The 27,766-nt window shown below is 37.1% G+C and overlaps 1 protein-coding gene across 1 annotated transcript in view; it reads left to right on the top strand.

Moving 5' to 3' along the window:
• Positions 1 to 27,766, top strand: part of LOC311205392 (cadherin-9) — a gene marked incomplete at both ends in the record, with an annotated part of 77,238 nt that overhangs the window by 32,050 nt on the left and 17,422 nt on the right. The window contains 3 exons of the mRNA XM_084279800.1: positions 20,826 to 20,945; positions 23,227 to 23,394; positions 27,174 to 27,361. Of these exons, the coding sequence (XP_084135926.1) occupies positions 20,826 to 20,945; positions 23,227 to 23,394; positions 27,174 to 27,361 (476 nt within the window). The remainder of the gene's footprint in view (positions 1 to 20,825; positions 20,946 to 23,226; positions 23,395 to 27,173; positions 27,362 to 27,766) is intronic.

The raw sequence follows: 27,766 nt of genomic DNA, 5'->3' as shown, positions 1-27,766 counted from the left end.
GCATCTCCCCTGTGAGGAAAGGCTGAGTTGAGCTGGGACTCTTCAGCCTGGAGAAAAGAAGACTAAAGGGCGACCTTATTATTGTTTATAAATATCCTAAGTATGAGATGCAGGGGGAAATGGCCAGCCCCTTTTCAGTGGTCTGTGGAGACAGGACAAGGGGCAATGGCTGCAAGTTGGAGCACAGGAAGTTCTGCACCAACATGCGGAAGAACTTTTTCACAGTGAGGGTGACAGAGCCCTGGGACAGGCTGCCCAGGGAGGTGGTGGAGTCTCCTTCTCTGGTGATATTCAATACCCATCTGGATGCCTCTCTGTGCAATATGAGCTAGGGAGCTGCTTTGGCAGGGGGGTTGGACCCGATGATCTCTGGAGATCCCTTCTAACCCCTACGATTCTGTGATCCAGTTCTGGGGCTTCCAGTAGAAGAAAGACATTGAGCTGTTGGAGTGAATCCAGAGTGGAGCCACAGAGATGATCAGAGGGCTGGAGCACCTTTCCTATGAAGACAAACTGAGAGAACTGAGCTTTTTGATCCTGGAGAAGAGAAGGATCAAGGGGACCTTATTGTGGCCTTCTCTATCTGAAGTGCCCCTACAAGAAAGCTGTAGTGGGACCGTTTATCACAGAGTTTATAGTGATAGGACAAGGGATAATAGGTTTAAACTAAAAGAGGGTAAATTTAGATTAGATGTACAGATAAAAGCCTTTACTCTGAGGGTTGTGAAACACTGGAACAGAAGGGAACAGAGCAATTTCAGATGTCTCTGGCAGTGTTCAAGGCCAGGCTAGATGGGTTTTTTGGGCAACATAATCTAGTGGAAGTCATCTCTGCCCATGGTAGGAGGTTTGGAAGTAGATGATCTTTAAGGTCCCTTGCAATTCAAACCATACTGTTGTTCTATGATTCTATAAAAGACCTTCAACACCTTAAATTGACGGAATGCCAAAGCTGTCAAGATATAATCTTGGTCTCAATGAAGAGGAGGTGGATCTGAAGCATGAACTATTTAGCTATGTGTTACAACTACCATAAGAAGAAACTTCAGAAAAACTAAATACATATTATGTATCTTGGGAATAATGTTTTCATTTCCTCTTCCTGGTGAAGGAAAAGTACAGTCCTGATTATACTTAAAATCCACTTATGTAATCTTCAAGGTTTACATGAGTAGAAGTTTTGATCCAAATAATTTTTCAGGTGAAAGATGACTACTAAAAACCCAAAATAAAATTACATCTAAACTAATCCTATATCTCATTGTCGAAACAACTTTTTTTCCAGGATATAAATAAGATTTTTAAGAATTTTTAAACAGGAAAGTTAGAAGTTATATTTCCCATGCAGTTCAATCCCTTTTGACTCCTGGGTTAATATTATTACACCCTCCTGTACCTGCCTTGCTAATTTTAATAATTAAGGCTTACTGTTTTTTCTCATTAAATATTTTTAGTATGCTGTTGATGAGTATTTTACAACATATTTTTAATCTTTTATTTGATACTATTAAGAGAAGGGATAATGTCTAATTTAACTTAGCACTCATTTCTTTGTACTTAACTTCTGCTTCCTAGATTTTAGGGATCTAACCTCCTGGTTCAAAATTTTTACATTGCAAGTTTTGTATAGTGTAGAAGTATAGAGGGCCATATTTTAAATGGCTAAATTTGAAATTTTTATTTTTCCATTATATTACATTTATTGCAAATACTGTCAGAATAGAGGTTTTCATTTAGCTGAACAGTGAAGTTTGATACAAGATCATTGTATTTGAAATATAGATATGATCACTTTCAATTCAGGGATAGAGGATTGGAGCATGCTTAAATGTGCCTTGTAGGTAACAGCTACTCTAAATAAAATTTATATAAAAAGTACTTACAGAAAGAGAGAGGAAGACACAGATGATTCAGAATCACAGAAGAGTAGGTGTTGGAAGGGACCTCTGGAGATCATCTAGTCCAACCTCCCCGACAGAGCAGGATCACCTAGAGCAGACTGCACAGGTCAGCATCCAGGTGGGTTCTGAGTATCTCCAGTAGAGTCTCCACAGCCTCTCTGGACAATCTGCTGCAGTGCTCTGCCACCCTCAAAGTAAAGAAGTTCCTCATCATATTTAGGTGGAACTTCCTATATTCAAATTTATGCCCATTGCCTCTTGTCCTTTCACTGGGCACCATTGAAAAAAGACTGGCCCCATCCTCCTGACACCCATCCCTCAAGTATTTATAAGCATTGACAAGATCCCCCCTCAGTCTTTCCTAAGCTAAAAAGTCCCAAGTCCCTCACCCTCTCTTTTTAAGACTGGCATTATCCATTGTCATTGGCTAGTTGTTACTATTTCTGTATCACGTCTTTGGAATCTATAAGCATCACAGCTACTACTGGATTTAAGTAAGACCACATTATGATATTTAGTTTTACATATATCATGTTTTCGGCATTACGTAATCTCTTACAAGAACAAGTAGGCTTTACATGAAAAACAAGCATCCACAAAACCTGAACCAAACACATGTAGCCATCACATTTTCTATTTTTGAATTTGCTTATGTCAGTAAGCATTAATCTACAGATGTGTGTAAATGACTAAATGGAGGCAGCTCTCATCTTTCATATTTCAGCAGGAAATAATTATATTTTCTTCTGCATATTTTGCCTGGTTTCAGATGCTTCTAAAAAAGGCTGTGAATGACTGTCTTGACTTTGCCATAAGCTTATGAATACTACTTTGCAAACATGCAAAAATTCACAATGCTAATTGTAAAATTAATTATTAAGTTATCTTTAAAAGACAGATAACTTTTAAATATTTTTCCACAAGTTCATATTTTACATTCTGCAGTTAAAATATGCTATTAGAAATCCTTTCAGTCAACCTGAGTATGTTGGCAGAAATTCTGTAGCTAGAATATTTCCTATATTTCCGTGCATTTGCCACCATAAAGAAAGAATTTAAAAACCTCTATAACTGTGAGAATCTGCATAGGATTCTCTTTTTTAAATACAGTGTTTAGCCTTTTTAAAATTTGTCTTCTTCAATGTTTTTATACAAAAATATCCCTTTCAACAAAAAAATGAAAATATAAAATCAGTTTAATGCCTCATGATAAATTCTTAAAATAAATCATAAACTTGAAGTTTTGTTAAACAACTAAAAATATAAATCCAGTTTTCCAAGAAATTTGGGATATTTTTGGGTTTTATCACTTTTGGACATGTATTCGGTTAAATACATACATAGTGTTTTTATTTACAATAGACGTGCGCTACAATTTTATTAGTAAATTATACAGAGTCCTTTATAAGTATTTTGTATTTGGCATGATGCAGAACTTTTTCAGATATGTATGAGGGCATGTTTCATGACTTTATTTCCAGTTAAAGAAAGAAAACTACTGTAATGCCAAAGGAATCTTATTAAGATCATGGTTTGGGTTTTTTTTTTCTTTATTTTTTGCTACAATTGTTATAGCTATGTGTGAAATGTAGATATAGCAAAAAGGAGGTATACTTTCCAACAAACTTAATTGCTACAGCTCTGATACTATAAACATGTTCTTTTGAATTTGTACAGCTCTTTGCCTTAAATTATATGTTATGTAAGTGTTAATACCTCCTTTCGTGGGCTTTATTTAATGATTAATGTATAGAATTTCTGTTTAATTCAAATATCCATTTTTAACTACTGATTTTTTTTCCTGAAGTTTGTCCTATGTTTAGTTACATAAACAAAACAATATGTAATGTAGACATTTTGGCTTTTCAAGAAACAGAATTAAACCATTCTCAGAGGAAAATCTACAAGTTTACAACACACCCAAATAATTATGTGACCTCAAGAAACAAACAAATACACTCTCTGATACAAATGTAAAACAACAGTTTCCTTTTTGGATCCAAACAAGTGATGTAACTATTTTTTAATAAAATTTTGGGATCACTATCATTGTACAGCTCATAACATAAAAAATTAAAAGTAAACACTGAATTTATATATTGCTTTTGTTAATTTTATCTTTACATAAATAATTTTTTAGTGATATTGCATTATTGTTTGTTATAAACAAAAAGAGATAAACATGTAAAAAAATAGTATCAGCAATCACATAAAAACTAGTATACATACATTATGTATGAACGTAAAAAAGGAAACTTAAATAAGTACATCATGAGTATAAAATCTGGGAAATTCTTTTTAAGTCATCAGGAATACCATAGTTCCTTCAACATTTATGCAGAGTATATTAATGCCACACTTGAAAGAATTGAGAGACACTTCACATTTAGAAAAATTTGGGATAAAAATCAACCTTAACATGATTACAACAGGGTGTCTGAAGAATTCAGATTGTTCACAAATTTAAATTTACCAAACATTTTACCACTGCAGACAGGCAGATCTCAAGCTGTGGCCCAAAGGAGTGGCTCGCTCTCCTGCTCCCTCATCTTTTGGTATCTCTGTTCCTAGTTGTGCTCTCTCATGCCTTACCCACTGTCCCTGTAAACCCAAAAGAATAAAGTTCAAGGAGCTAAATCATAAAAAAAGAAAAAAAAAAGTTCAAGTTCAATATTCCTTTTCTGCTTCTTGTGTTCCCTGGGTCAGATCACATGAGGTTTAGATGCCAGAGTTGGTGCTAGGGAAGTGACAGCAGCATGCAAAGTATAGCAAGTAAAATCAGGAGAGACTCTTTCATCCAACAGTAGCTAACCTCAGCTAAAAAAAAAAAAATCACTTCTCATAGTAAATTTTCTTCAGCTACAAAATCCTCATATCTTTTAAACAGGACTCTTTTCCTCTTTTTTTTTTTTTTTTTTTGAGTGGGAAGTTGGATTTGTTATTAAGACACCATAAGACTGAGGCAGCACAATGGGAAAACCATCTACTCACTTCCTGTAACTGCTCACTCTTGGTGCTAGAAGAGGTCAGTGTTAGAAGGGCTCCTGTCAATAAGTAAAGGTAGCTAGTGCTTGCTGTAAACACAGGAAGGTATAAACAGATTCCATATTTCTGTCCTGTGAGCCACTATTAACTCAATGTTAGAAGTTTGTGACCTCCTCTGAGCTCCTATAAATCTCTACCTGCTGACCCTTCAATCACATGCTGGTCAAAAATATTTCTTATAGGAAGAAAAAAGATGACTGTGGTTCAGGTGTAGCAATTAGTAAGCAGGATGGATAAATTTTAAAACACTACACAGGGTTTTGGTTTTTGTTAACCGGTTGGCCTAACCTTTGGAGATGCAATTTTAAGGTGACCACAAACTCATTTAATTGCTGTATGCGTCAATTTCCCCCCAAATAATGGAAGACTAGGAAAGCTCTCCTCTAAAGGTATGTTGAAATGTGTTCAGCTACTGCAGCAACAGACATCACAGTGCCCTTGCAGTGACAAACCATCTTCACAAATGGAATCTTCAGGCCTGGGTTATGTTAAATGTGACTCCACTTTATATCTCACTGAAATGATTCAGTCTAATACCGTTTGCCTGGGTACTTTACTGCAACGAATTTATTATCTCCCATTATCTGTGTGCATTGAAAACAAAACAAAACAACCAAACAAAAAACCTTGAGGTCTGGACCTCTCTAGATTAGAGCTTGAAATTTGCATTGAAAGTATCTGTATAATACTTAGGCTACAAATTGTTTGATGTATCAATCTTCCTTCCTTTTATTTTAGTAGATTTTCAGCTATAACATGATAATCTCTGAACAAAAGCATAATAGGCCCAAATTCTTTACATCAGCACTTTTGCTCACACTGCAGTGTAGTACAATGGGATATGTTCTGCGTTGTTAGAGATGCTGTCCTCCAGACAGCGTGTTAAATCAAGGTCCTTTCATCTTTTATCACCTCACATCTGAAAAATAAAAATCTCATTGGCATTCTGAAAATTTTAAGGAACATCCATGTTACTTCAGTCAGTATTATACCTCTTGATACAAACAAGCACCCTTTATACCTATGACATAAACGTGTCACAACTCACAGCCAAGGTGCAACCTATTTTCAGGGCCATGGTAAACACTGAGCTCCTATGCATGGTACCACTTTGCAGGAACACAGTTTATTCCCTTATGAGTTCCTGCAGCTACCAGCCACCAAATAATTTAGTTTCTTTTAAGACAGGCTACTGTATAGCCACTGCAGTGAGCCCCTTCTTACATTTGTGTGACCATATTGGAGCCTGTGGAAATTGAATTGACTGTAATAGGGGGTGGAATAGCTGGGACTAATTAACATTACTAGCAACAGCATCTTTATCAGAAGGAACATGTTATATTCTTTATTAAAACTAAAGCATGGCAAACATTAAAATGAGGAAGTCAGTAGTGGAGAGGAGGTAGCCTCTTGTCTAAGGGCAGATCTTGATCTTAAAATGCTCATGTTAGTTTATACCATGATAATGCATGAGGTTCTTTCCTGACACCATGGAGTTGAGTCACTTGTTCAGTTTCACTTGTCTGAAAAAAAAAATATTTTCTTCATTTAAATGATTTTTCAGAATGGGATTTTTCAAATGTTCTAACTGTAGTAGGCTGGTAAGACCGGATACACAGATCTAAGTCAGGAATTGTAAATAACTAGAATTAAGTGAAATAATTTTGAGAATTGGTTACATGTAGCTTTAAAATCATATTACAAATTATATTGTAAACTATTAATTTTTTCATTCTTTTAAATCAAAGCACATGATGCTTACTTAGTCTAACCTTCTGAACACAGAATCTTTTCAACTGTTTTTAAAAGCAAAGACAGCTTTCTGAATAAAAGAATATATATTTTAATGGCTAATGTTATGCAGCTGAATACGAAATGTCAGGTTTATTTTTTAAAATCATGCTAATGCATGTGTGCTTCTAATTTCAAAGTAAAACAAAGGAAGGATGGTGGGTTTTTTTGTTGTTTGGGTTGTTTTTTTTTTTTTCTCCAGATTTCTGTATGAACTCTTAAGTATTTCCAAAATGTTCAAATAAGACACAATGGATCATATTTGGATGCAAGATAAAACACAACTTTTTTTCTAATATAATATAAATAAACTATGCGTCACACAGAGTGGAATGTACATAAAGATACTTTGACATAATTTTCAGTCTTCCAAAGAGGTAACAGTGTTACCAAACAGATAAATCTGTCATGAGACAAAGGTCCATGCCCCTGCATTTTTATTTATCCCATGTAAGTATTTTCATGACCTATCCCCCTCTACCTCTGACCCTCAGCTTTAGTAGAGCTACTGAGAAATGAAAGCTTTATCTCATCAGAATCCAAATGATTAGGACTACTTCTATTACAAACTATATAGCTGCAGCATACATCCAGCAAGCTCAGCAAAGGAGCATTACTCCTTAAGAAAAAGTCCACTGATCTCCCTAAAAAAGACTAACACATGGCTCCCTACTGAGACAGAAGGAATATGAATACCTGGCTCCCTGCTGAGACAGAAGGAATATGAATACCTGCCCATAATAGATACAATACTGTAAAAAAGTAAACTTCTCTCCTAAAATGTTCCCATACACACATATATATATGTGTGTATATATCATAGATATTTATGTTTATACATATTTCAGAAATAAAATAGGACCTTTTTCCATAAAATAATGAAAATAAGTATGAGAATTGATACTAAGTTTCTCACAGCATAGGATATGAGTTATAGAAATGGTAGTTACCCTGTGTTTTTTTTTTGTTCAATTACTGATTCAGCCTGAATTTTATATCATGTCACTGGTTTTTCTTCTTGCCAATCATATAGTCATTTTGGAAATTTTCTGTGTCATACACAGACTTCACAGAGTCAAGAAAATGAAGTTAAGGAAAGGCTTATCCTGGGCTATCTTGCTTATTTGAAAACTATATTATTCCCCCTGATACTCATCTGTTACTAAGTACATGGAACAAGATAGCTTACAGAATGTCTTATGACAGACAGTGTATTTTTCTTACTCTCTAGCAAAATGCACATCTGGAAATTTTCACAATGACAACAATCCTAATGCTGGCATTTATTTTATTATCTGCTATCTAACCAGATGTCTCAAAAGGCTTTCCAGAATAACTCTTTCCTACATCATCATAGATATGTGACACGATTAAGAACTGTGAAAGTATCAATATTATTCCCTATAAAAGTTGCTAACATCTTCATATTTAAAACACATATCTCACAACTAATTGGTAATTTAAAACCAAACAATGTAACTTGCTGTCCACTGAAGTATGTACACTTGTGTGTGAGTATCCTGTATTTAAACGATTTGCTGCCAATAAACTGCAAATTCTCATCAAAGCTTCCTGTCAGAAAGCCAACTCAATAACAGTTACTTCACTCTGCTCCAAGGAAAATGATAAATAACCTGTGATGAATAAGGTTGTGTACACAGTATATTGAAGACATAAACAAAAAATCGAAAGGTTTATTTCCTCATAAAGTCAAAATATGTGACGGTTGTGAAAAAAAACACCCACATAATAACCACCTCTTCAGTGCACTGAGGTGGTTAAGAGCAAGGACAGGAAAAAAAAGTCTTGTATTTCATGGTCCAGAAGACTTCATTTCATCAATAAGATTTTAAAATATTCTTCTACTATCAGGAATGTTTGTCCATGAGGAAGATAAACTATTTAAGAGCATATGTCCATTTAATTTCCACTGAGACCTAGAAACCCCAGTGTCTAAACCTTTGGAAATTAACTCAGATATTTCTAAGAGTATATCCCAAACAAGGAATTTCGAAACCTTTGAAATTTGTCCAAATGAATTAATTTTCATGAGGTGCATCATTTACTTTGACCATCAAGTAACCAATGCAATTTTCAAGCATGGTGGAAACTCACTGCTTTAGTAGAACTCTTCTGCACGTGAACCATTTGACAAATTATAGTTGAGACATTCACTTTTGTAGATAAATGAAATGTCTGGAAATATTAACAGAGAGTTACCCTACTTAATATTCTAGTTTTGTCTATATGTGCATACACACACACACACACACATATGTATATAGTTACGTATATATTTGCCATTATAGCCATGCAAGCTCCGGAAGTGTTTTGATTTTGTCTAAAAGTAACACTGTAACTAATGTAATTTTAAAAAAGCTCATGACTAAGATAACCCTGGAATTTGTTTCATTTTCTCTGCTTTAGACTTTGTTTCTCTTCCAAATTACAGGTCTTTACTGTCATTTCCACAGACATCACCAGTATGTAAACACGACAAAGCAAAAGGCTTTCATTAATTGTATATTATAAACTTAAGAAAATTTGTGTTTATCAGTAATATCTTCATTTATTCTATTTTAATAGAAAATTACTATTTTCCACAGCTGTATTAATGTTTAAAGGGACAGACTTCATTACTACACAAACAGGAGTTCCCACAGATGAAGAAAATGCCCCCCCCCCCAAATAATTTGAGGCCAATATGTAAAGCTGGCCTATTTCCACATGCTGTCAGAGAAAGAGTAGGCAAGGTAATTAACTGTATTATTATGGCATTAATTTTTGCCCCTTAACTTATTTGTTTTATTGGCAACTAATTCTAGTTGGAAAAGCCTTACCATATACATAGCAGCTGCAGGCCCAGAAACATTCTACCAGTGAGTTTCATCATTATTTTGAATAGAAAATTTGAGGATAATTTTGTGATTAATTCTTTTCATTTTGATTTTAATTTCTTTTTGAACATAGACTGCAGATACTTGTTCTGCCAAAAGTAAGTGCATTTTTTAATTGTAAGTATGTTCAGCATGTTGAACAAAGTGAAAAATACTTCTAAGCTGCAGCTCATTTATTATGGATGGCACATCACTTTAAATTGTACCTCTTTAGTCACTAGGAAATGCAATGTAAAAGCTAGTCAACATTAACACTTGAAAGAGTCTGACTACTCGTTTCTGTCTTATCGCTGCCATTTGATGGCACCAGTATTGCTATTTCAGAAGTGACTTTATTTATGGTGAGCGATGGAAAGAGAAGCTTCCTACAAGAATAAACATACACAGAGTTGTTCACCCACCAATATTTCGAACTATTTCTCACTGTTTTTACTGTTTCCCACTTGCTATTGCATCCATAATGCTTTTCAAATTCTCACACAGGGCATCTGATGCACTTCACTGTTACAGTTACTGTAAAAGGAAAACTAAAGTTACTGCATCCTGGTATTGAACAGCAGGAGAGTGAGGACTGGAGGCTTTGTTCAGCTTTAGCCATTCTTTTCCAGTCCAGTTTCAGATGTTATTTTACAATGGTGTATGTATTGTGTTCACTGGCAAAACCTTCTACCCTGTGCAGTATTTTAAGCAGATTAAAGACAGAGTAGTTGAGTCACACAGTATTTTTGTATGTGATTAGACAATCATTAGCACACACTTCTTTAATGCAAGTTCTGATAAGACAATCTAAAATGTGACTTCATACTGTCATAAAAAGGAAACATTAAACAAAACCAAAACATCAAAACGCATCACAGACAGGAAAACACAGAATCATGGGATCACTGAATCACAGAAACATAGATTCAAAGAAACACAGAACCATAAAATCATAGAATGGCCTGGGTTGCAAGGGACTTTAAAGATCATCTAGTTCCAACCTCCCTGTCATGGGCAGGGATGCACTTCATTGGATCAGGTTGCTCAAAGTCTGACCCATTCTGGCCTTGAACACTTCCAGATAGGGGGAAACCTCTTCCAGCTCCTCACCATCCTCATAGTGAATATTTTTTCCCTATTTCTGATCTATATTTACACTCCTTCAGCTTAAAGCCATTAAACCTCATCCTATCACTATGTGCCCTTGTAAACAGTGCCTCTCCAACTTTCTTGTAGGTCCCCTTCAGAAACCGAAAGGTCACAATAAAGTCGCCCTGTAGCCTGTTGTTCTTCCAGCTGAACACCACCAAGTCTCATAGCCTGTTCTCGCAAGAGAGGTGCTCCAGCAGTCTGGTAATTTTTGTGCCTCTCCTCTGGCCTCGTTTTGACAGCTTAATGTCTTTCTTATGTTAGGAACCTCAGTACTGGATGCACTATTCCAGGTGTGTCTTATCAGAGTAGAGGGCCTGAATGACCTCCATTGACCTGCTGGTCATGCTGTTTTGATGCAGCCCAGAATACAGTTGGCTCTTCAAGCTGCAAGAGTGTATTTCCAGGTAATGTCAAGCTTTTCATCAACCAACACCCAGAAGTCCTTTCCCTCAGGGCTGCTTTCCATGCACCCTCTGCCAAGTCTGTAGCTGTTCTTGGGACTGTGCTAACCTGTGTGGAAGACCTTGCATTTGGCCTTGTTGCACTTCATGTAGTTCACACGTGCCCACCTCTCAAGCCTGTTAAGGTCCTTGTGGATGGCATCCCTTCCCTCCAGTGTGTCAAGCACACCACACAGCTTGGTGTCATCAGGAAATGTGACAGTGTTAGTCCCAATACCAGCCACTGAGGAACACCAATCGTCACTGGTATCCACTTGGACATCCAGTAATTGTCCACAATTTGCTGAGTGCAACCAGCCAGCCAATTCCTTATCTACTGAGTGGTCCATCTGTCAAATCCATATTTCTCCTATTTAGAGACAAGGATGTCATGTGGGATAGTTTCAAATGCTTTTCACAAGTCCAGGTAGGTAACATCCATTGCTCTTTCCTTATCCACCAACACTGTAATCCTGTTGTAGAAGGTGACCAAATTTTTCAGGCATTATTTCCCTTAGTGAAGCCATGTTTGTTGTTACAAATCACCTCCTTATTTGCCATGTGCCTTAACATAGTCTCCAGGATCTTCTTCATGATCTTGGTGGGCACAGAGGTGATACTGACAAGTCTGTAATTCCCCAGATCCTTCTTTTTTTTTGTTTTTAAAGCTGAGGGTTATCTTTCCCCTTTTCCAGTCAGTGGGAACTTCACTGGACTGCCAGGACTTTTCAAACATGATGGAGAGTGGCTTAACATTTTCATTCACTACTTCTCTCAGGACCTGGAAATGCATCTCATTGGGTTCCATGGACTTGTACAACTTCAGATTCTTTAGACATTCTTGAATCTGTTGTTCTCCTACAGTGGACAGTTCTTTCAGTCCCTACCTTTGCCTTCTGTGACTTAGGTAGTGGAACTAAGGCACCTGCTGTTGAAGACTGCAGCAAAAATGTCATTGAGTACCTCAGCCTTCCCTGTGTCCTAACTAACTAGGTCTCCTGTTCTGCTCCAGAGGGGACCAACATTTTCCCTCATTTTCCTTTTTTTACGGACATATTTATAGAAATGTTCTTGTCTTAGATATCTCTGGCCAAATTTAATTCTACCAGGTCTTCAGTTTTCTTAACCTGATCACTGGCTCCTCAGGCGGTTTCTCTGTTTTCTTCCCAGGCTACTTGTTCTTGCTTCCACCCTTTCTAAGATTCCTTGTTGTGTTTGTGTTTACCCAACATCTCTTTGTTCATCCATGCAGGCCTCCTGGCATTTTTGTTTGATTTCCTCTTTGTTGGGAGGCATCATTCCTGATCTTAGAGAAGGTCATCCTTGAATATTAACCAGCTTTCTCGGGTCCCTCTTATCTCCAGGGCTTTGTCCAGTGGTACTCTACTAAGAAGATCCCTGAAGAGGACAAAGTCTGCTCTGCTGAAGTTCAGAGTAATGAGCTTGCTGTGCACCAGTCTTGCTGAGATGAGGATACAGAACCCCACCATTTCATGGACACTGCAGCCAAGACTGCCCTTGAGCTTCACATTCTCCACCAGTCACTCCTTTTGTTTATTCCCCATGCTACATGTGTTTGCATAGAAGCATTTAAGTTGAGCTCCCAATGAAGCTGACTTACTGGCTGGAATTCCTTTGAGATCTATCACTGGTGTTTCCCTATTGTTTCCAATTACTTCAGGAGCCCCTTGCTCATGTCTGCTAGACTTCAAGTCTGCTGCAGTGTATTCAGCATATCTCTGAGCAACAGGCTGAAGGCCTTTGCAAGCAGCACATCCCATAACTTTTTGCAGGCAAGACTGCAAAATCCTTCAAGAGTTTAAAGCTCTGTCAATGAGTTCCACAAGCTCCTGGGCAAACACTTTCTTCCCCCTTTGGGAAAGGTGAATCCCATCTGATGCCAGAAAGCCTGGTGCTCTGTAGGCTATCCCATTAATGAAAAACCCAAAACTCTAGTGCTGACACCAGCCACAGAGCCATGTATTGATAGACTGGGTCCATCTGTTTTTCCTAATGTTGCTGCCCACAACTGGAAGGAGAGAGGAAAAAATAACCTGTGTACAAGATTACCTCAGCAACCATCCCAAGGCCCTGAAGTCTCTTTCCATCATTTTTGGACTATGCAACTATGTCTTGTAGCTTCATTGCCACCCCCATGGAAGTGCAACAGGTGGGAAGTTTCCTAGTAATGTCTTTAACCCAAGCCCCAGGGATGCAGCAGACTTCCCTAAAATGAAGGTCTGTCCAGCATATCCAAACCTTTATACCTCTGTACCCTTCACAAGGTAGTCACCATCAATTATAAACTGTCTTTTCTTCCTTGTGGCGCTGATCTTGATTTGGCCTTTCTGACCTTGGTGACATCTCTGGTGTATATGGACCATCATTCATGTCATCCCTTAACTAGTCTTCCACAGCCAGAACCTTGTACCTGTTGTACAGAGGGACCTTGGAGGGTGAGGTGGGGAAAAGGAGATTTGCCTGCAAACCTAAGCATGAACTTGCTTCCATTCACTCCTTTCCTTTAAGCTACTGCCTTCATGCTGTCAAGGGGAGGATACAGCGTTCCTTTGATCTTGGGTTTTGCCTGATGGCAGTACCTGTCTCAGGGAGGGTAGAGCCATGGCTCCACTGGTATATCTCTTTCTCAGCCTCCCTGATGCTCCTGATGTTCCTTCATCTTTCTGCTTCTTGATTCTTTGCCACTAGGCTGAGCAGTTCATCCCCCTCATCACACCTCACGCAGCCATTCTCACTGTTGCCATCCATTCCCAGTGACAGGCTCTGGCACTCCCTGCAGCCTGAGACCTGGGTGACTGCACATTTTTGTGGGAGTTCAGTCTGGGTTGCCACATCCATTCTGCTGAGCACAGAGGACAGAGCTTTCTGTCAGGTGTATATGACAGGTAAGCTCCTTCCCAGAGGATGATGACCAACAAGGGCACTTACTCCTTGAGCTGGTATGGTGACTACACCCTCCCCGCACACCCTACTGCACGAACTGCAATACAAACTCACACCATGCCCTGACCAACACACCATGCTCTGCCCTCACAGTTCACAGCACTGTGAGTCTCCTGTTCTTCCTAGGCTGTTTTTCAAAGGCATGGAGGTGGCTGCTGTTGCTGTGGCAACACCCAGGTCTGGTCAGCATCTCCCAGGAGAGCTGCCAAATTCTGGTGGGTCTCTCCACTACCCTGGCCTTCCCCTGCCTCAGGAAAAACCTCCCATGTGCCAAGATCTGCTGTTCTGCTCTGGATCGAGCTCGCACCAGTGCAAGTCCCCTCAGCAACTGATAACTGGGTTCTGTTTGCACTGAGGTTAAATCTCCCACTTTTGCCCAGGCCTCATCAGCATCTCCCATGAGAATGATTAAAATTATTTCCCCATAATATTTATAAAACATATATATGATCTCTATATATGTTGGGTGCCGCACTTGGGTCACCACAGCCCCATGCAACTGTACAGACTTGGGGAACAGTTGCTGGAAAACTGCCTGGCAGAAAAGAACCTGGGGGTGTTGGCTGACAGCTGACTGAACATGAACCATCAGTGTACCCAAATGGAAAAGAAGGCCAAGGACATACTGGCTTGTGCCAGAAATAGTGTGGCCAGCAGGAATACAGAAGTGATTGTACTCCTGTACTTGGCATTGGTGAGGTCACACCTTGAGTACAGTGTTCAGTTTTGGGTTCCTCACCACAAGAAAGACATTGAGGTGCTGGAACGTGTACAGAGAAGACCAGTGAAGCTGGTGAAGGATCTTATGAGGAACAGTGGAGGGAAGAGGGGTTGTTTAGCCTGGAGAAAAGTAGGATCTCTAAAACTACCTCAAAAGTGGTTGTGTAGCAAGGTAGATTTTGGTGTCTTTACCTCAATAACAAAAAATAAACCAAGAGGAAACAGCCTCTAGTTGTTTCAGGGGAGGTTTATATATTAGGAGTAATTTCTTTACCAAAAAGGTTATCAAGCATTCAAACAGCCTACTCAAGGAAGTGGCTGAGTCACCGTTGCCGGGGAATTTAAAAGACATGTAGATATGGAATTTATGGACATGGTTTAGTAGTGGACGCTGTTAAGTTTACACTTGAATTCAAAGATCTTAAAGGTCTTTTCCAACTTCAATGATTCTGTGATTCTCTAATTCTATGATTGTACTATTCTGTGAAAATACAAGGGGCTGTTTCCATAGTTAAGCGGCATAAAACCAGCACCTTATTTTTCCAGAATGGACGATAAAATCCATCAGTATTTACTGATATGGGTTGAAAAGCTGTGGGAAAGCTAATTCTGAGGTAAGAAGTAGAGATATACCATGCAGCATAGTTTTATTTTCTTGCATCTCTTATAAATTACTTTCAGTCACACTAGCAAGGATTATAGTGATTTTTTTATGTAGAAATAAAGTTTGTGATTCCTGGATGGAAGACTACTAGGCAGCAAAAACAAAGGTAGTGTACCCACCTACTAGAACTAACACATTAATTGACTTCTATAGTCTCATTATATGAGACTATATACACAAAAATAAAAGCATATTTTCAAGAAGAGTTAGGTTTCACCTCATACCTATATGACACACTATTAAAAATCATCAAGTTGAGAAAATTTAATTTATGAAATATTGCATCTCCTGGTTTATGCCACATTTTTGCCTCCCCTCTTTTTAATTTTTATACACTTCTGCTCAATAAATATGGCTGAACTACATTTTCCAATATCACATTGGTCTGGTTCCTCAGGTTTCTTATTTGTTCTTAGTTGGCTTTATTTGCTTTTCTCAGTCATGCCCATTTATTCCTCTTCTAGCTTGGATCATTTGTCTATTTACCTGTTGACACTTGCTTCTTTTCTGCTTTTATTCTTCCTTTACCTTTGCTCTTACAAATCTTTCATGCTTCTAACCTTCTGGCCTTTCTTGCATTAAAGAAAAAGGAGTCTAGTGAAAGATTTTCTACATTTTGGTCATGTACAAAAGAATAAACTGAAATTTGAAGTTCCCTATTACTTCATCTTTCTAGATAGGGTTGTTTCCTAGTTAAAATAAATTATATCCCCATCTTACTTATCATTTGTATAGAAAGCAGTCTGAGGTGATGTAGTGCAGTTCCCACCTTTGGTGGTGAATTCTACATGTTCCTAAACTTTTTAGGCTTGGGTAGTGCCATATGACTGCTCCAAGTTCATAAACCTCTGGTTCATTGCCTAAGCACAGACTCCTTCCCAGAGAGAAAAACTTGGTCTCAAAACTAGAAGTGGTTTAATAATTCTCAATATTTCTGTAGCTTACTTAGTCTTTTGCTCATGTATTCATCAGGGGCATCTCCATAGGATGTCCACATGAAAATAATCCTTGGAACAATGCAGTTTGAGCAAATGGTCTGTCCATTTATCTTTTCTGACTTGTAGCCAAACCAATTTCCTAATTTTTCTTCCAGAGGTTTTCTAGAGCTCTCCCAAATCTTTTCAGCTTGTAAAAGTAATTCACTTCTAAAATCTTCCTTCCATGAATAAACTTGATGAACAGCAGATTGTCATTGTCCTTGAAAACAGGAAGCAAGCACAAGAGCTTCTCCTTTAGGGAGACAAAGTTCTTCCTGCCTCTCCACTTACCCCAGCTGGTCTTCTATTTCTGTGAAAGAAACAGCCTTTCTACTTTGAGTGGAACTCTCTCTTGAACAGAGCTAGATACACACACACACACAAGTTCTCTGTAAAAATCAGAAGTTTTCAATAATTGGCAATTTGGAAAGAAGTTAACTTGAGAAAAAATAGAAAGGAAGCAGTCTGATAAAGCATCCTTTTTCAGCATCTTCAGACTTTTTTAACTTCCAAATTACTTTTTGAAAAGTTTACATTTGAAGGCCAAAGTCTAAACCAAACATTGTTTTCTTGAAATCAAAAGATTGAATTGATCTGAAATCCTACTTTCATTTAAAAAAAAAAAGTCAGAATCAATCTCAAAATGCGTTTTCAAGTTACAGAGTTCCCTTTGGAAAAGAAGTTTCATGATCCTGAAATTTCATGATTCTAAATTACATTTAAATCATTATCTGTCTTTTTTTTAATCCAGCTCTCACAGTGGAATCTTTAAACATACTATGCTATCAACATAACCTGCTAACTTTCTTCACCCATCTGGAAATTATGGATCAAAATGAAGGCTATAAATAAAGTTACCAGTAAAATAGCATTTTCAAATAGACAAAGGTATATTCTTTTGGTTGGCAGAAGTTGTTTTAATTCATGTCAACCAATGGAGCCATATAGGAACAAGAGTTGCATGCTGAAGAGTATGACTTTACATGAGAGGGTAGGAAAACATGTGTCTGTCTCATCTACTTCAGCTTTGCAAGGCACACTGAGATCATTCTCGGAGACATAGTTATATCAGAGGGACTCCTTCAAAGTCTGAGCAACAAAAAGGAAACCCAACCAACCAACCAACCAACCAACCAAAAAACCAAACAAAAAAAACCCAAAACATTTTAAACATAATACAGAGAAGCATTCTCATTTAAAATACTTTTTAAAATTCATGTCTCATTCCTCATGAGTTCTGTAAATCTGTGTTTGTCGGACTTGGTTCTACGGTCCTAGATATGGAGCGATCATCTTTCTAATTCAGTTTTCTATTTTGGACTCCACATTCTTCATTCTTACATTCACATACATGCATGCATATGCATGCACAAACACAAAATCACAATTTACACAGATTTGTCTAGGTTTGTTTTTTCTCAGGTTATCTTCACAATTACCCTTCTGCATTTTTCCACACTTACATTAGGACCCCATCCATCACAGATGATGTCAAAGTGCTTAATCTTCCAGATTCAAATGTACATCTAAGGAAAGAAGAAGGGAAAAAAATAATGCTGATGCTATTGCACATATAAAGATGGGATAGGCTTGCTTGGTAGGATTTTGTTGAAGGGTCACTTCTTTTTACAGAAATGTGATATTACTCCATTGACTGTTATATTCATTCTCACATTTTCTCTGTCATCTTTCACACCAGTTTGCTGAAGTGGAGAGCTGAGCATTGAGTTGGTTTATTTTACTACCTTCTTGGTTTAATTTTGGACCCCAAAAGCTAAGAGAAGTTTCATTCTTCTTAAAAAAAAGAAGCTGCACAGGCATTGCATATCATCCATGAGGACCCTCCTTTATGAGACAGCAGAATCCTGGCAGAGTGAAGTGCATGCTGACAAATTTTCTGTGGATATACATTTGCTAGTCATTTTCATAATTGTGCTATTAGTTTATTAGGAAGCAGCAGTTGTTATAGCACTATTCTTTCACCACTCTAGAGAATCTGACAAATAAAACACCAACATTTTGCATACCATAATCAGATCTCATTCTATATCAGATCCACTTGAATTATCTGGTTGCGACCTCTGAAGTTTCTATAGGGTTACAGTTCTGTATTCTCTTCAGCAACCATAACCATATTGCACTTGAGCCTCGGGGAACAAAGATATGCATTTCAATAAGTCAAAGACAGAAATTTACCAAAGACTGCCCTGAGCTTTGAAATGCCTTTCCTAAACAAACACACAAACAATCATTCTCAAAATAGGCTTCTGCATTTTTTTTTTTAAATCAAAACAGTGTACTAGGAAAACAAACTTAATGTGCATTCAGTTGTTAGGGCCATAGTCTATGTCAGTCCTAAAACAGTGCCTAGATCAGGAGGCCACAGCAATAAGCTTTTCTGGTGCAGATGTTACAGGGATTTTTGGGGAAAGGTAGGATGGACAAATCCTAGATTCTGCAGTGGCACACAGGATAAGCATATGATTCTACTGATGACTTTTACACTTTTTGTATGCTAGCAAATGATATTGACTCTCCTTTCCCTGTTAGTCTTAAGGAGGTATGGGATTTAGTTTATTTGCTTTTTTGAAAGCAGACAGGAGTCATGGAACTTTAAATTTCTCAGAAAACTGTCTTCATTTTTTGTCAAGATGAGCAGTGCTGCTGGACACTGTTAGTGATAAAATTGTCCTTAAGTATTGACTTCTTCAGGATTATCTTTACAGCTCAGCTTGGCATAAAGATGACATCTAACTGTTAACCAGGCAAAAATTAATCTAGATTGCTGGTAGCAAAAATGCTCTTCAGAGTCTGATGAATCATTGCAAAACGTTTTTATCACTTTGTTCTGCTGGTTTGTTGCAGAGAAAGAAGTATTCCATCCACCCTTGTCATGCTGTTCAGATAACCTAAAATGGTGTGAATTGCTACAATTGTGTAGGTAAAACCATTAAACGTAAAGCAGTATTATGTACTGTGAGAAAACAGATGCAGCTAACAGGACCTAATAATAATATGTGTTCTCATAAATCTATTTTGTTTACTTTGGATTTCTACTTTCTGCAATCCCTCATACATGCTGTAAAGCTACATTAGAGGCCATTCACCACAACTCCATTAGTCACAGGTAAATGAGCATCTTCTAAATTTATAATCCAGACAGATACTTGACTGCAAGTTATCTGGGTGAAGAAAAAAAGGAATAGGGAATGCTGTCAAGTGAACAGTGCTCACTAGACCTTTTTCTTATAAGTAAAGTGAGATACATAAAAAATACCCAGCCAAAACCAGAGTAAAGAGCTGCTTCTCAGTCTGCCTTCTGCCCTTGGCAAAGTGTTAAGGACCTTTACACTTCTAGCTATTGGACTGCTGGCATTTATCCAGACATTTGCCAACTCTAGATTGTGTTAGTAAAATATATCCTGACATCTTGAAAATTGCTTAGAAATAAGAACATGTGAAAAACAGTTTTGTCCTTTTATTTATCTTATAAGAAAGGCTTTACAGAAGCTTTCATTTGCCATAAACTACACCAAGTGTTTTTTGTCACAGTTCTCTTTATGCCATATAGCTTGTATTCTCCTCATTGTGATTACAGGATCACAGTACACGGGCAAAACATTTTCATGCAAAGTAAGTAAACATTGAAAAAAGATGCAGTTATCATTTAAAGATAATTATTTGTCAAATGGGTGGTTAATTTTGATCAAAATAGAGAAAAAGCACAGAATTTCCTATTGTAAAATCAAGGTAATTTTTTTTAAGCTTCTGAAAAAATTAGTTAGGAGGAAAAAAAATTTTTTATTCATTCTGATTTCAGACATTTGGAGGTTGTCATCTAAGCAGAAAATTAGTACGGGAAATTTGCTTTAGGGTAATTCACAGATTGAACCAAACTTAATCATCATAAGGGTACTTTTTATATAACAGCTACCTACCTTTTAAGTGAGCATTTTCAATTCTGGTTATGCTATTGACTGAGAGCAGTCTTTAAACGTGTTTGATCCCCAAAAGAAACTCACAAATGCCGTTTTGGGTTTCAAAGACATGTGTCAGTCCCTACACATTTACTCATGTTCAACTAAAGCATGAAACTTAAGTGATAATGGTTTTAGTCATATGAGGAAGATGAGACTTTATTTTACGGTTTGCTTTGGTAGGATAACACTAGATTCATCCACAAAATGATACTCATTTTTTTTTACTAAATTCAATACTGAAAACAAAATATGCAGTTTAAAAAGAAGCAGTTGCCCTCTTAAAATCTTCTAATCTCTTGCTTGGTACCCATTTAGGTACATCTGTTATCCAAGTAACAGCCACAGATGCTGATGATGCCAACTATGGAAACAGTGCTAAAGTGGTGTACAGCATCCTCCAGGGACAGCCCTATTTCTCAGTGGATCCAGAAACAGGTTAGTGATTCACGCAGTCTTACTGCAATGACAGAGACAAGATGCAGAGATCAAGACACTTCTCACTTGCATTTAAATAGTGGAACAGGCGTGTGGCATCATATGACATGACACGAAGCTGATACACTTTTCTAAATGGAAATTGGAATCAGATTCAAGTATGTATTTTTTGTTAAAATAATATCACAGAAGAAAAATGGCTTTACTTTGTATGAGTAAGACTTCTGGGAGATGATTATTAATGGTCAACAGTTCAGAAAAGGTGTAGAATATTGTAAAGGATCCAAAGAATCATGAAAATAATAAAGCTTCTTTTACACTGATTTCTGGGAATTTAATCTGTTTATCTTTAAACAAAGATAAAAGGACCTGGACAACTTCAGACTACAAGGTAAAAAAAAAATCCCCAAAGGTAATTTCTTTCTAAACATTTGTGCTAGACCAATGACAATTTTCAAATCAAGATACTTTTAGAAACTGTATTCTGATTCCATTCACTATTAGAATTGAAGAAAGAAGCATTAAATTGTAAAATATGAATGGAAGCACTTTTCACTCTTATGAGGGAAATCAGATGAGACAAACATGAATAAGAAAAGTTTGTGTGAGCTTTGGACATCTCTAATCCAAAACTGGGGCTCAAAACCTAAACAAGCAACACCCTTCCCACCTTCAGACGCATAATGCTAATGCATGTAAGACGCAGCAGGCATTGCGTTATCTTGTTCCTCCATGTTATTGGTTTGAGAATCCAGATTTTAAATGCAGTTGATCCCAGAATCCCCTAATTTCCTAATCCACTGAACATGATGACTAATTTCCTTTTGAAATAATTTCTTTTTTAAATGCAGCAAGGACATTATACCAAACAGATAAGAACCATATAGCTATAGTTTTAAAAGGAAGCATACTGATTTTGCCTAGGAGTAAAGTGTTTAGGTTTTTTCCCTCTTTTCCTATCTCTTTCCTTTTTCTCTTTTCTCTGATCTACTGCTCAAAACATCAGGCATGAGCAGGGAAACAGGAACAGTACCACATTAACTGAAGGCAGGAGGTGATTAGGAGGTGGCAAACAGTTGGGAGAGACCTGGGGTCTCATATTTGGCTCTGGGATTATCTTTCATTTTTACCCAATTTGCTTTTTTTTTAATGTTACATGTATTAACAAACTAAGTACAGTACTTAGAACCTGGTAATCCTGGATCAGGTGTAAATACCACAACCACTAGACTACAGATGTTTTTTCCTTTGTTTCATTCTCTTTCTAGGAGTAGAGTTTTCCAGGGTTGCATTTTTGCAAAATAGGACATCTTCCATATAAAGCCAAGCTTGTAACGACAGCCGCCTTCTTTCTTCTGAGAAAGGAAAGGCAGGGGTGTAAATGCCCCAAGCAAAAAAGGACACTACTTAAATTCTCCCACTTCACAGATGAAAGCTCTCATCACTTCAACCTTGCAAAGCCACAACCCTCCTAAAAAAAAGAAAAAACTAACACAAAACAAAACACCCCAGAGAACTTTGCTTAGCTTTAAAAGAAAACAAGTGTGTGTCCACTTTAATGAATAGTTATTTTGAGCTTTGGATCCTAGGAGGATTGAGGCCGCTTCTCAATCATAGCCCAATCAGGCTATGGGATTTGGGGTTTCTTACTGGAAGACCCTACACTTTTTGTGTGCTGTATGAGAGTCTGCAGCATTTTAATTACTTATGAAATACTTGAGATCAGACACCCTAAAAAAGATTTTCCAACACCAATTTTACAGTCTCACGCAATTATTTAGCCGTAGCCTAGATGACTTAGAGTTGCCATCACTGGGCATTCAAATCTATGATCGATCAAAAGGATCTATAAGCTATTCAAAAGACTGAATTGAGGTCATGTTAGAGGTCAAGCTTACACTATCATATCAAAACCTCACCTGGTCTGGAGATTACATAGTGCATTAAAATAATAGCTGTGGATTTTAGCTGAAAAACTCTAATAATTCATTCAACACTTGTATTTGTATTTGTGTCATTGAAAGAATATTTAAATTGATTTAGCACATTGCAAACATGAATAATGTGCCTGTTACATTTATTTATTTCTCTTTTTTCTCTAATATCATGTTAAATCAGCCATTGGTAGAAAGGCTTATTGAGGTATACTTCGTTTTGATTGCTGTGGATTAACATCTGCACAGTACACCTTATAAGAATCCATTTTAAAATTCTGACATTAAAATGGGTAGTGCTTCTTCTCCTTAACTTCCCTATCTCTCATTTTCCTCTCTTCTCCAAGGCATAATCAAGACTGCTTTACCAGACATGAGCAGAGAAAACAGGGAACAGTATCAAGTGGTCATCCAGGCCAAAGACATGGGAGGCCAGATGGGAGGACTATCAGGGACAACCACTGTGAACATCACACTGACTGATGTCAACAACAATCCACCTCGCTTCCCCCAGAGTATGGAGCTTCTATTAGTTCTGATGTTTTACAGAGAATCTCTCTAAAATCAACTGTTTCACTATCACCATCTGAGATCTCTTTTTTCTCACTTTTTTGTGCATGTTTATGTAGCATTAAGAACATATTATTAAGAAAAATCGAACTCTCTGCCTCCATTAATTTAATAGCAGAATATTTATTGGAATAATAAACTTACTTTCCGTTCAGACTCTGCTTACAGGAATGCGAGCTGTAACAAAAACCTAGGCTAACTGCAGGGACTTTAAAGCCTTTAGAGAAATTTCATTACAAAATCTAGGGTTCAGGCAAGAAAATATTTCAGCAAAACTTATATACCATTTTGCACAGGCAGAGTTGGTCAGGTGGTATGCTCTGCTGGAAGTCTAAGCGTTTGGTTTAGGTACTTGCAATCTGTGTTCAGCTCTTGATGTTGAATGGTTTTGATGATCTAGACCAGCTTGACACAATTAAGGTTTTTTAAATATCCCTGCAGAATAAAAAATAGCAAACAGAAAGCTGCACAATACAGCAAACTTCACAGCATACTACAGATACTTTTATCCTAGGCCAGTGGTTTAAATCCAATCCCAAGTTATTATAATCAGTGTCTGATAACTTTTTGATAGGATGCAGATACAAGACATTTACAGCCTCAGTTCAGCGCCTGATGGAAAAATGTCCACGTTATAAAATTTGAATTGCTTGTTGGCACTGATTATGGACCTGACTGTCTCTCTTTACTGATTCACTAAGGACTGAACAAACAGAGCTGATTTAGAAAACGCTCTCCTGGACTTGAAGAAACTTGAAAAGCACTTCACTACCATGGCAATAAGTACACTCAGAATAGTAAAAACAGGTTAACAAACAACAGATTTTTAAAAACATTAGAAAACTCTGACAGTCTAGGAAAAAGGATCTTGAAATTGTATATAACTTTTTTATCTCCATTCAAGATAACAGATTTCTTTAAAAAAAAAAAAAAACAGGGAAAGGGAAGTACTGCAGTCCTCGTAAAGAAGGTCTTGCTGAGAATCACCTTCACATTGCAAACTCAAACAGCAATTTTTACCAGACCTTTCTGTTTGACTTCAGGAGGCGCATACTGCTACAGACATATAGCATGATACAGCCCACAGTATTTTGGCAAATAAGACTTCTTGAACCTAAGTTAGAATGCAGTGCAGCACATTGTATTGCAAGATTTGTTGCTGAATTAAATGAAAAGAAATTAAACTAAATTAAGAATAAACAATGAGGAATGGATAGAACTGTAAAATAATTTAGGATTTTCAGTCTCCTTAGCCTTTTTTCCTTGTGTTAGCTGAGGCCTGAAGTCTATGGAGGTTCCAACTATATCAATAAGCTTTGAGTTTGGTACTTAATCGTAGAGAAATACACACAATGCGATGCCTCATGCAATACTCTCTGTAGCTTTCTGCTTTGAACATGGCTGAAACACATTGGCTGGGCCACAGAAGACCTGCTGTGGTATCTTTTCAATGGTGGAATTTTCATTTTGTTGATGATCCTTCCCTGTCATTTTCTTTCTCCTCAGGGTAGTTTTAAACACTTCCTAGGAAACCAAAAACAGAGAAACATCTGGATGTTCTGTTTTCTTCTTAGGTATTTATGAAGAGGGCAATACCTTTAAAGAACTATCTAGTTCTGGAAGTATGATCCTTCCAAAAACAAGTATCTCCCATTTTATCTAATGTAATGCAACATAAGTGAAAATGTGGCCTAAAGCAGAGGGTGGATTGCAAATCGAAGCAACAGGAGTTAATGTCAAGGTATTAAAGAAATAGGATTGATTCCTTACATCCACAGAAGGCAGGAAAGTGGCAGAGTGTACTGTGAAATACTGGTTGTTCAGAATACATTGAGAAGGAATAGTTTTTCTGATGGTTTTTGTTTCCTTGATTCCTTTGATTCCTCAGGAATATTGGACAGTCAAAAGTCATAGGTATAAACTGATTAATTTGCACCATAATGAAAACATTAGACATTTTGAATTCAATTGTAGTCTAAAAAAAAATTATCCATCTTGCATGTCAAAAACATGTAGCACTCACACAGCACCACAAAAATAAGGAATGCTTTCAGATGCAAAAGCACTCAAGGGAGTTATTTATTCTGGAAGAAGTCCTAAGTAGTATGATTGAATATGTTCTTACAGTATTTCTAGCTCACCTGCCAAAACCTAGACTTTTAGCAAATCTTCAAACATGATTAGCTGCCAGGAATCCTAACTTTTGTCCTATTTTCAGCCTGGTTTAAGAGAATAACATGCATTTTAGACTGTGTGGATTGCAGCCAAATCATTCACTGCTGAGTTTTCACTTACAACCTTGAATTTGTAACAGCAAATACAATATAGCACCAAGCATTAGCGTCCATTTTGTTACACATCTATAGAAATATATTTGCAGTGACGCTCTTTTGTGTTTAGTCTGTGCAATTTGGACTAGAAACACATTCAACGCTCATACATCTGGTTTAGTCCTTATACTTAAGAGGAACCTACAAGACCCTTTAGGTGCCTTAAAAGAAAGCCAAGGACATGTAAATACAGGGAATAGGCTGGTTGCAAAAAAGATCCTTGACTATACTTCACTATAAGTCAATACGATTTATATAGGTTCTTATTGGACCCTTTAAATAAGGATTGGGCATTTTATCAGGTGATAATTTTGTCATGTCCAGAGACTTAGGGTATTTTTTCAATGATACTACTTCACTCAGTAAATGAACATAAATTTACATGGGAAAACACATCAAAGGAAGCATCAGATTATGGAATATCACCTTAAAAATATTGAATATATTACAATCAGGTTTCCATTTTCTTGGTAGCAAGTAACTGAAAATACTGATTCAGAATATTTGTGTTTTGCTAGTGATAAAAAGTCTTCATTGTCTAGTTCTGACTGGTCAAGAAAACCATTTGATTAATACATTTTCTGCAACAGCATGCCTTTACTATTAGATTTTTATTACAAATGCTGTCTGAAAATACATACAAATTCACTTTTCATGTGTAATCAGTATTCTTCTAGCAAACCCTGATTATAAAAACATTAAATGAAACCAACCATTTGAAAGAGCACAAAAACTATGTGCAGAGTAAATTAAAGAAAATCTGAATGTATCTGCATTTCAATTATCTATAGCAATTAACATGAACCTGTATCCAAACGCTCTTTACCATGACTCTTTAGTATGTATTACCAACAATGGATGAATGAATTACTTTCATACAGAACACCTACAAATCCTGAATACGTTTTTCAAAAGTATTAAGAAAAAAGCCTATTCTATTTTAATCTATTTCCAAAATCCACACTGGTTTCTACAGCTCTTGTGCCTTGAGAAAACAAAACAAAATCTACTACTTCTAAATAGATAAGGCAACATTTCTAGAAAAATGTGAGAAAAAATCCCAATATATGTACTGACAAATAATCAAGGTTAGAGCTGCTACCTTATTCTTGAGCTCCTCTTTTCCTTATAGTTGAAGAAAAAAAAAAAAAAAAAGAAGAAGAAAAATCTATTAAAAGCACAGTACTAAATGGCTTTGAAGAATCACTGGAATTTTTTGTGACAGTTTGTCAATCATCAACTCTGTTTTAAAGTTTAGTGTGATGACTAACAGCATTTTTCTTAAAGTGTTTCAAACTTCAAGTTACTTAAAAATCCAGGTGAAATTGAAGATGTTTATTATTCTGAAGAACAAAGGGTCTCAAAATAATAAATGCTTGATTTTGCTCTTCCAGGCACCTACCATTTCAGCTCTCATGAGTCTGCACCACCTGGGACTCCTCTTGGCAGAATTAAAGCCAATGACCCCGATGTGGGTGAAAATGCAGAGATTGAGTATAGCATCTCCAATGGGGATGGATCAGACATGTTTGATATCATCACTGACAAGGACACACAGGAAGGGATTATAACTGTCAAAAAGGTTTATTTTTTCTCTCTCTTTTTTATATGTACTTAGCTCTCCAGGTGTTACTGTTATTTTTCTTTTTCCAGGGGAAGGGAGGATAGATCTCACAAGGGGTCAGGCTGCCAAGGAGTTGTTGTATTAGTTTTGTTCTTCTCTTTCTTCAGCATATATCTGTTATTTTCAAGTCTCGGGGGAAATTTACTGGCATGTCACTTCACATAAAGCAATATTTCAGTGGCTGCTGTCTGTTCGATATATATACTCTCACACACAGTACTTTTGAATTAGGGCTGTGAAAACCTGGAGGGATTCAGTTCACAGGGGGGTTTGTCAGCTAAATGCTGGAGTAAGGCTCACAATGCTTGGAGACTCTCCTGAAGTTTGATGAACTTACACATCCAAGGTTAAACTGTCCCTCTC

Source organism: Gallinula chloropus, assembly GCF_964237585.1.
Source record: "Gallinula chloropus genome assembly, chromosome: 2".
In the NCBI taxonomy this organism is placed as follows: domain Eukaryota; kingdom Metazoa; phylum Chordata; class Aves; order Gruiformes; family Rallidae; genus Gallinula; species Gallinula chloropus.
Note: the sequence above shows the minus strand (reverse complement) of the source record. Positions and strands in the feature narration are given on the sequence as shown.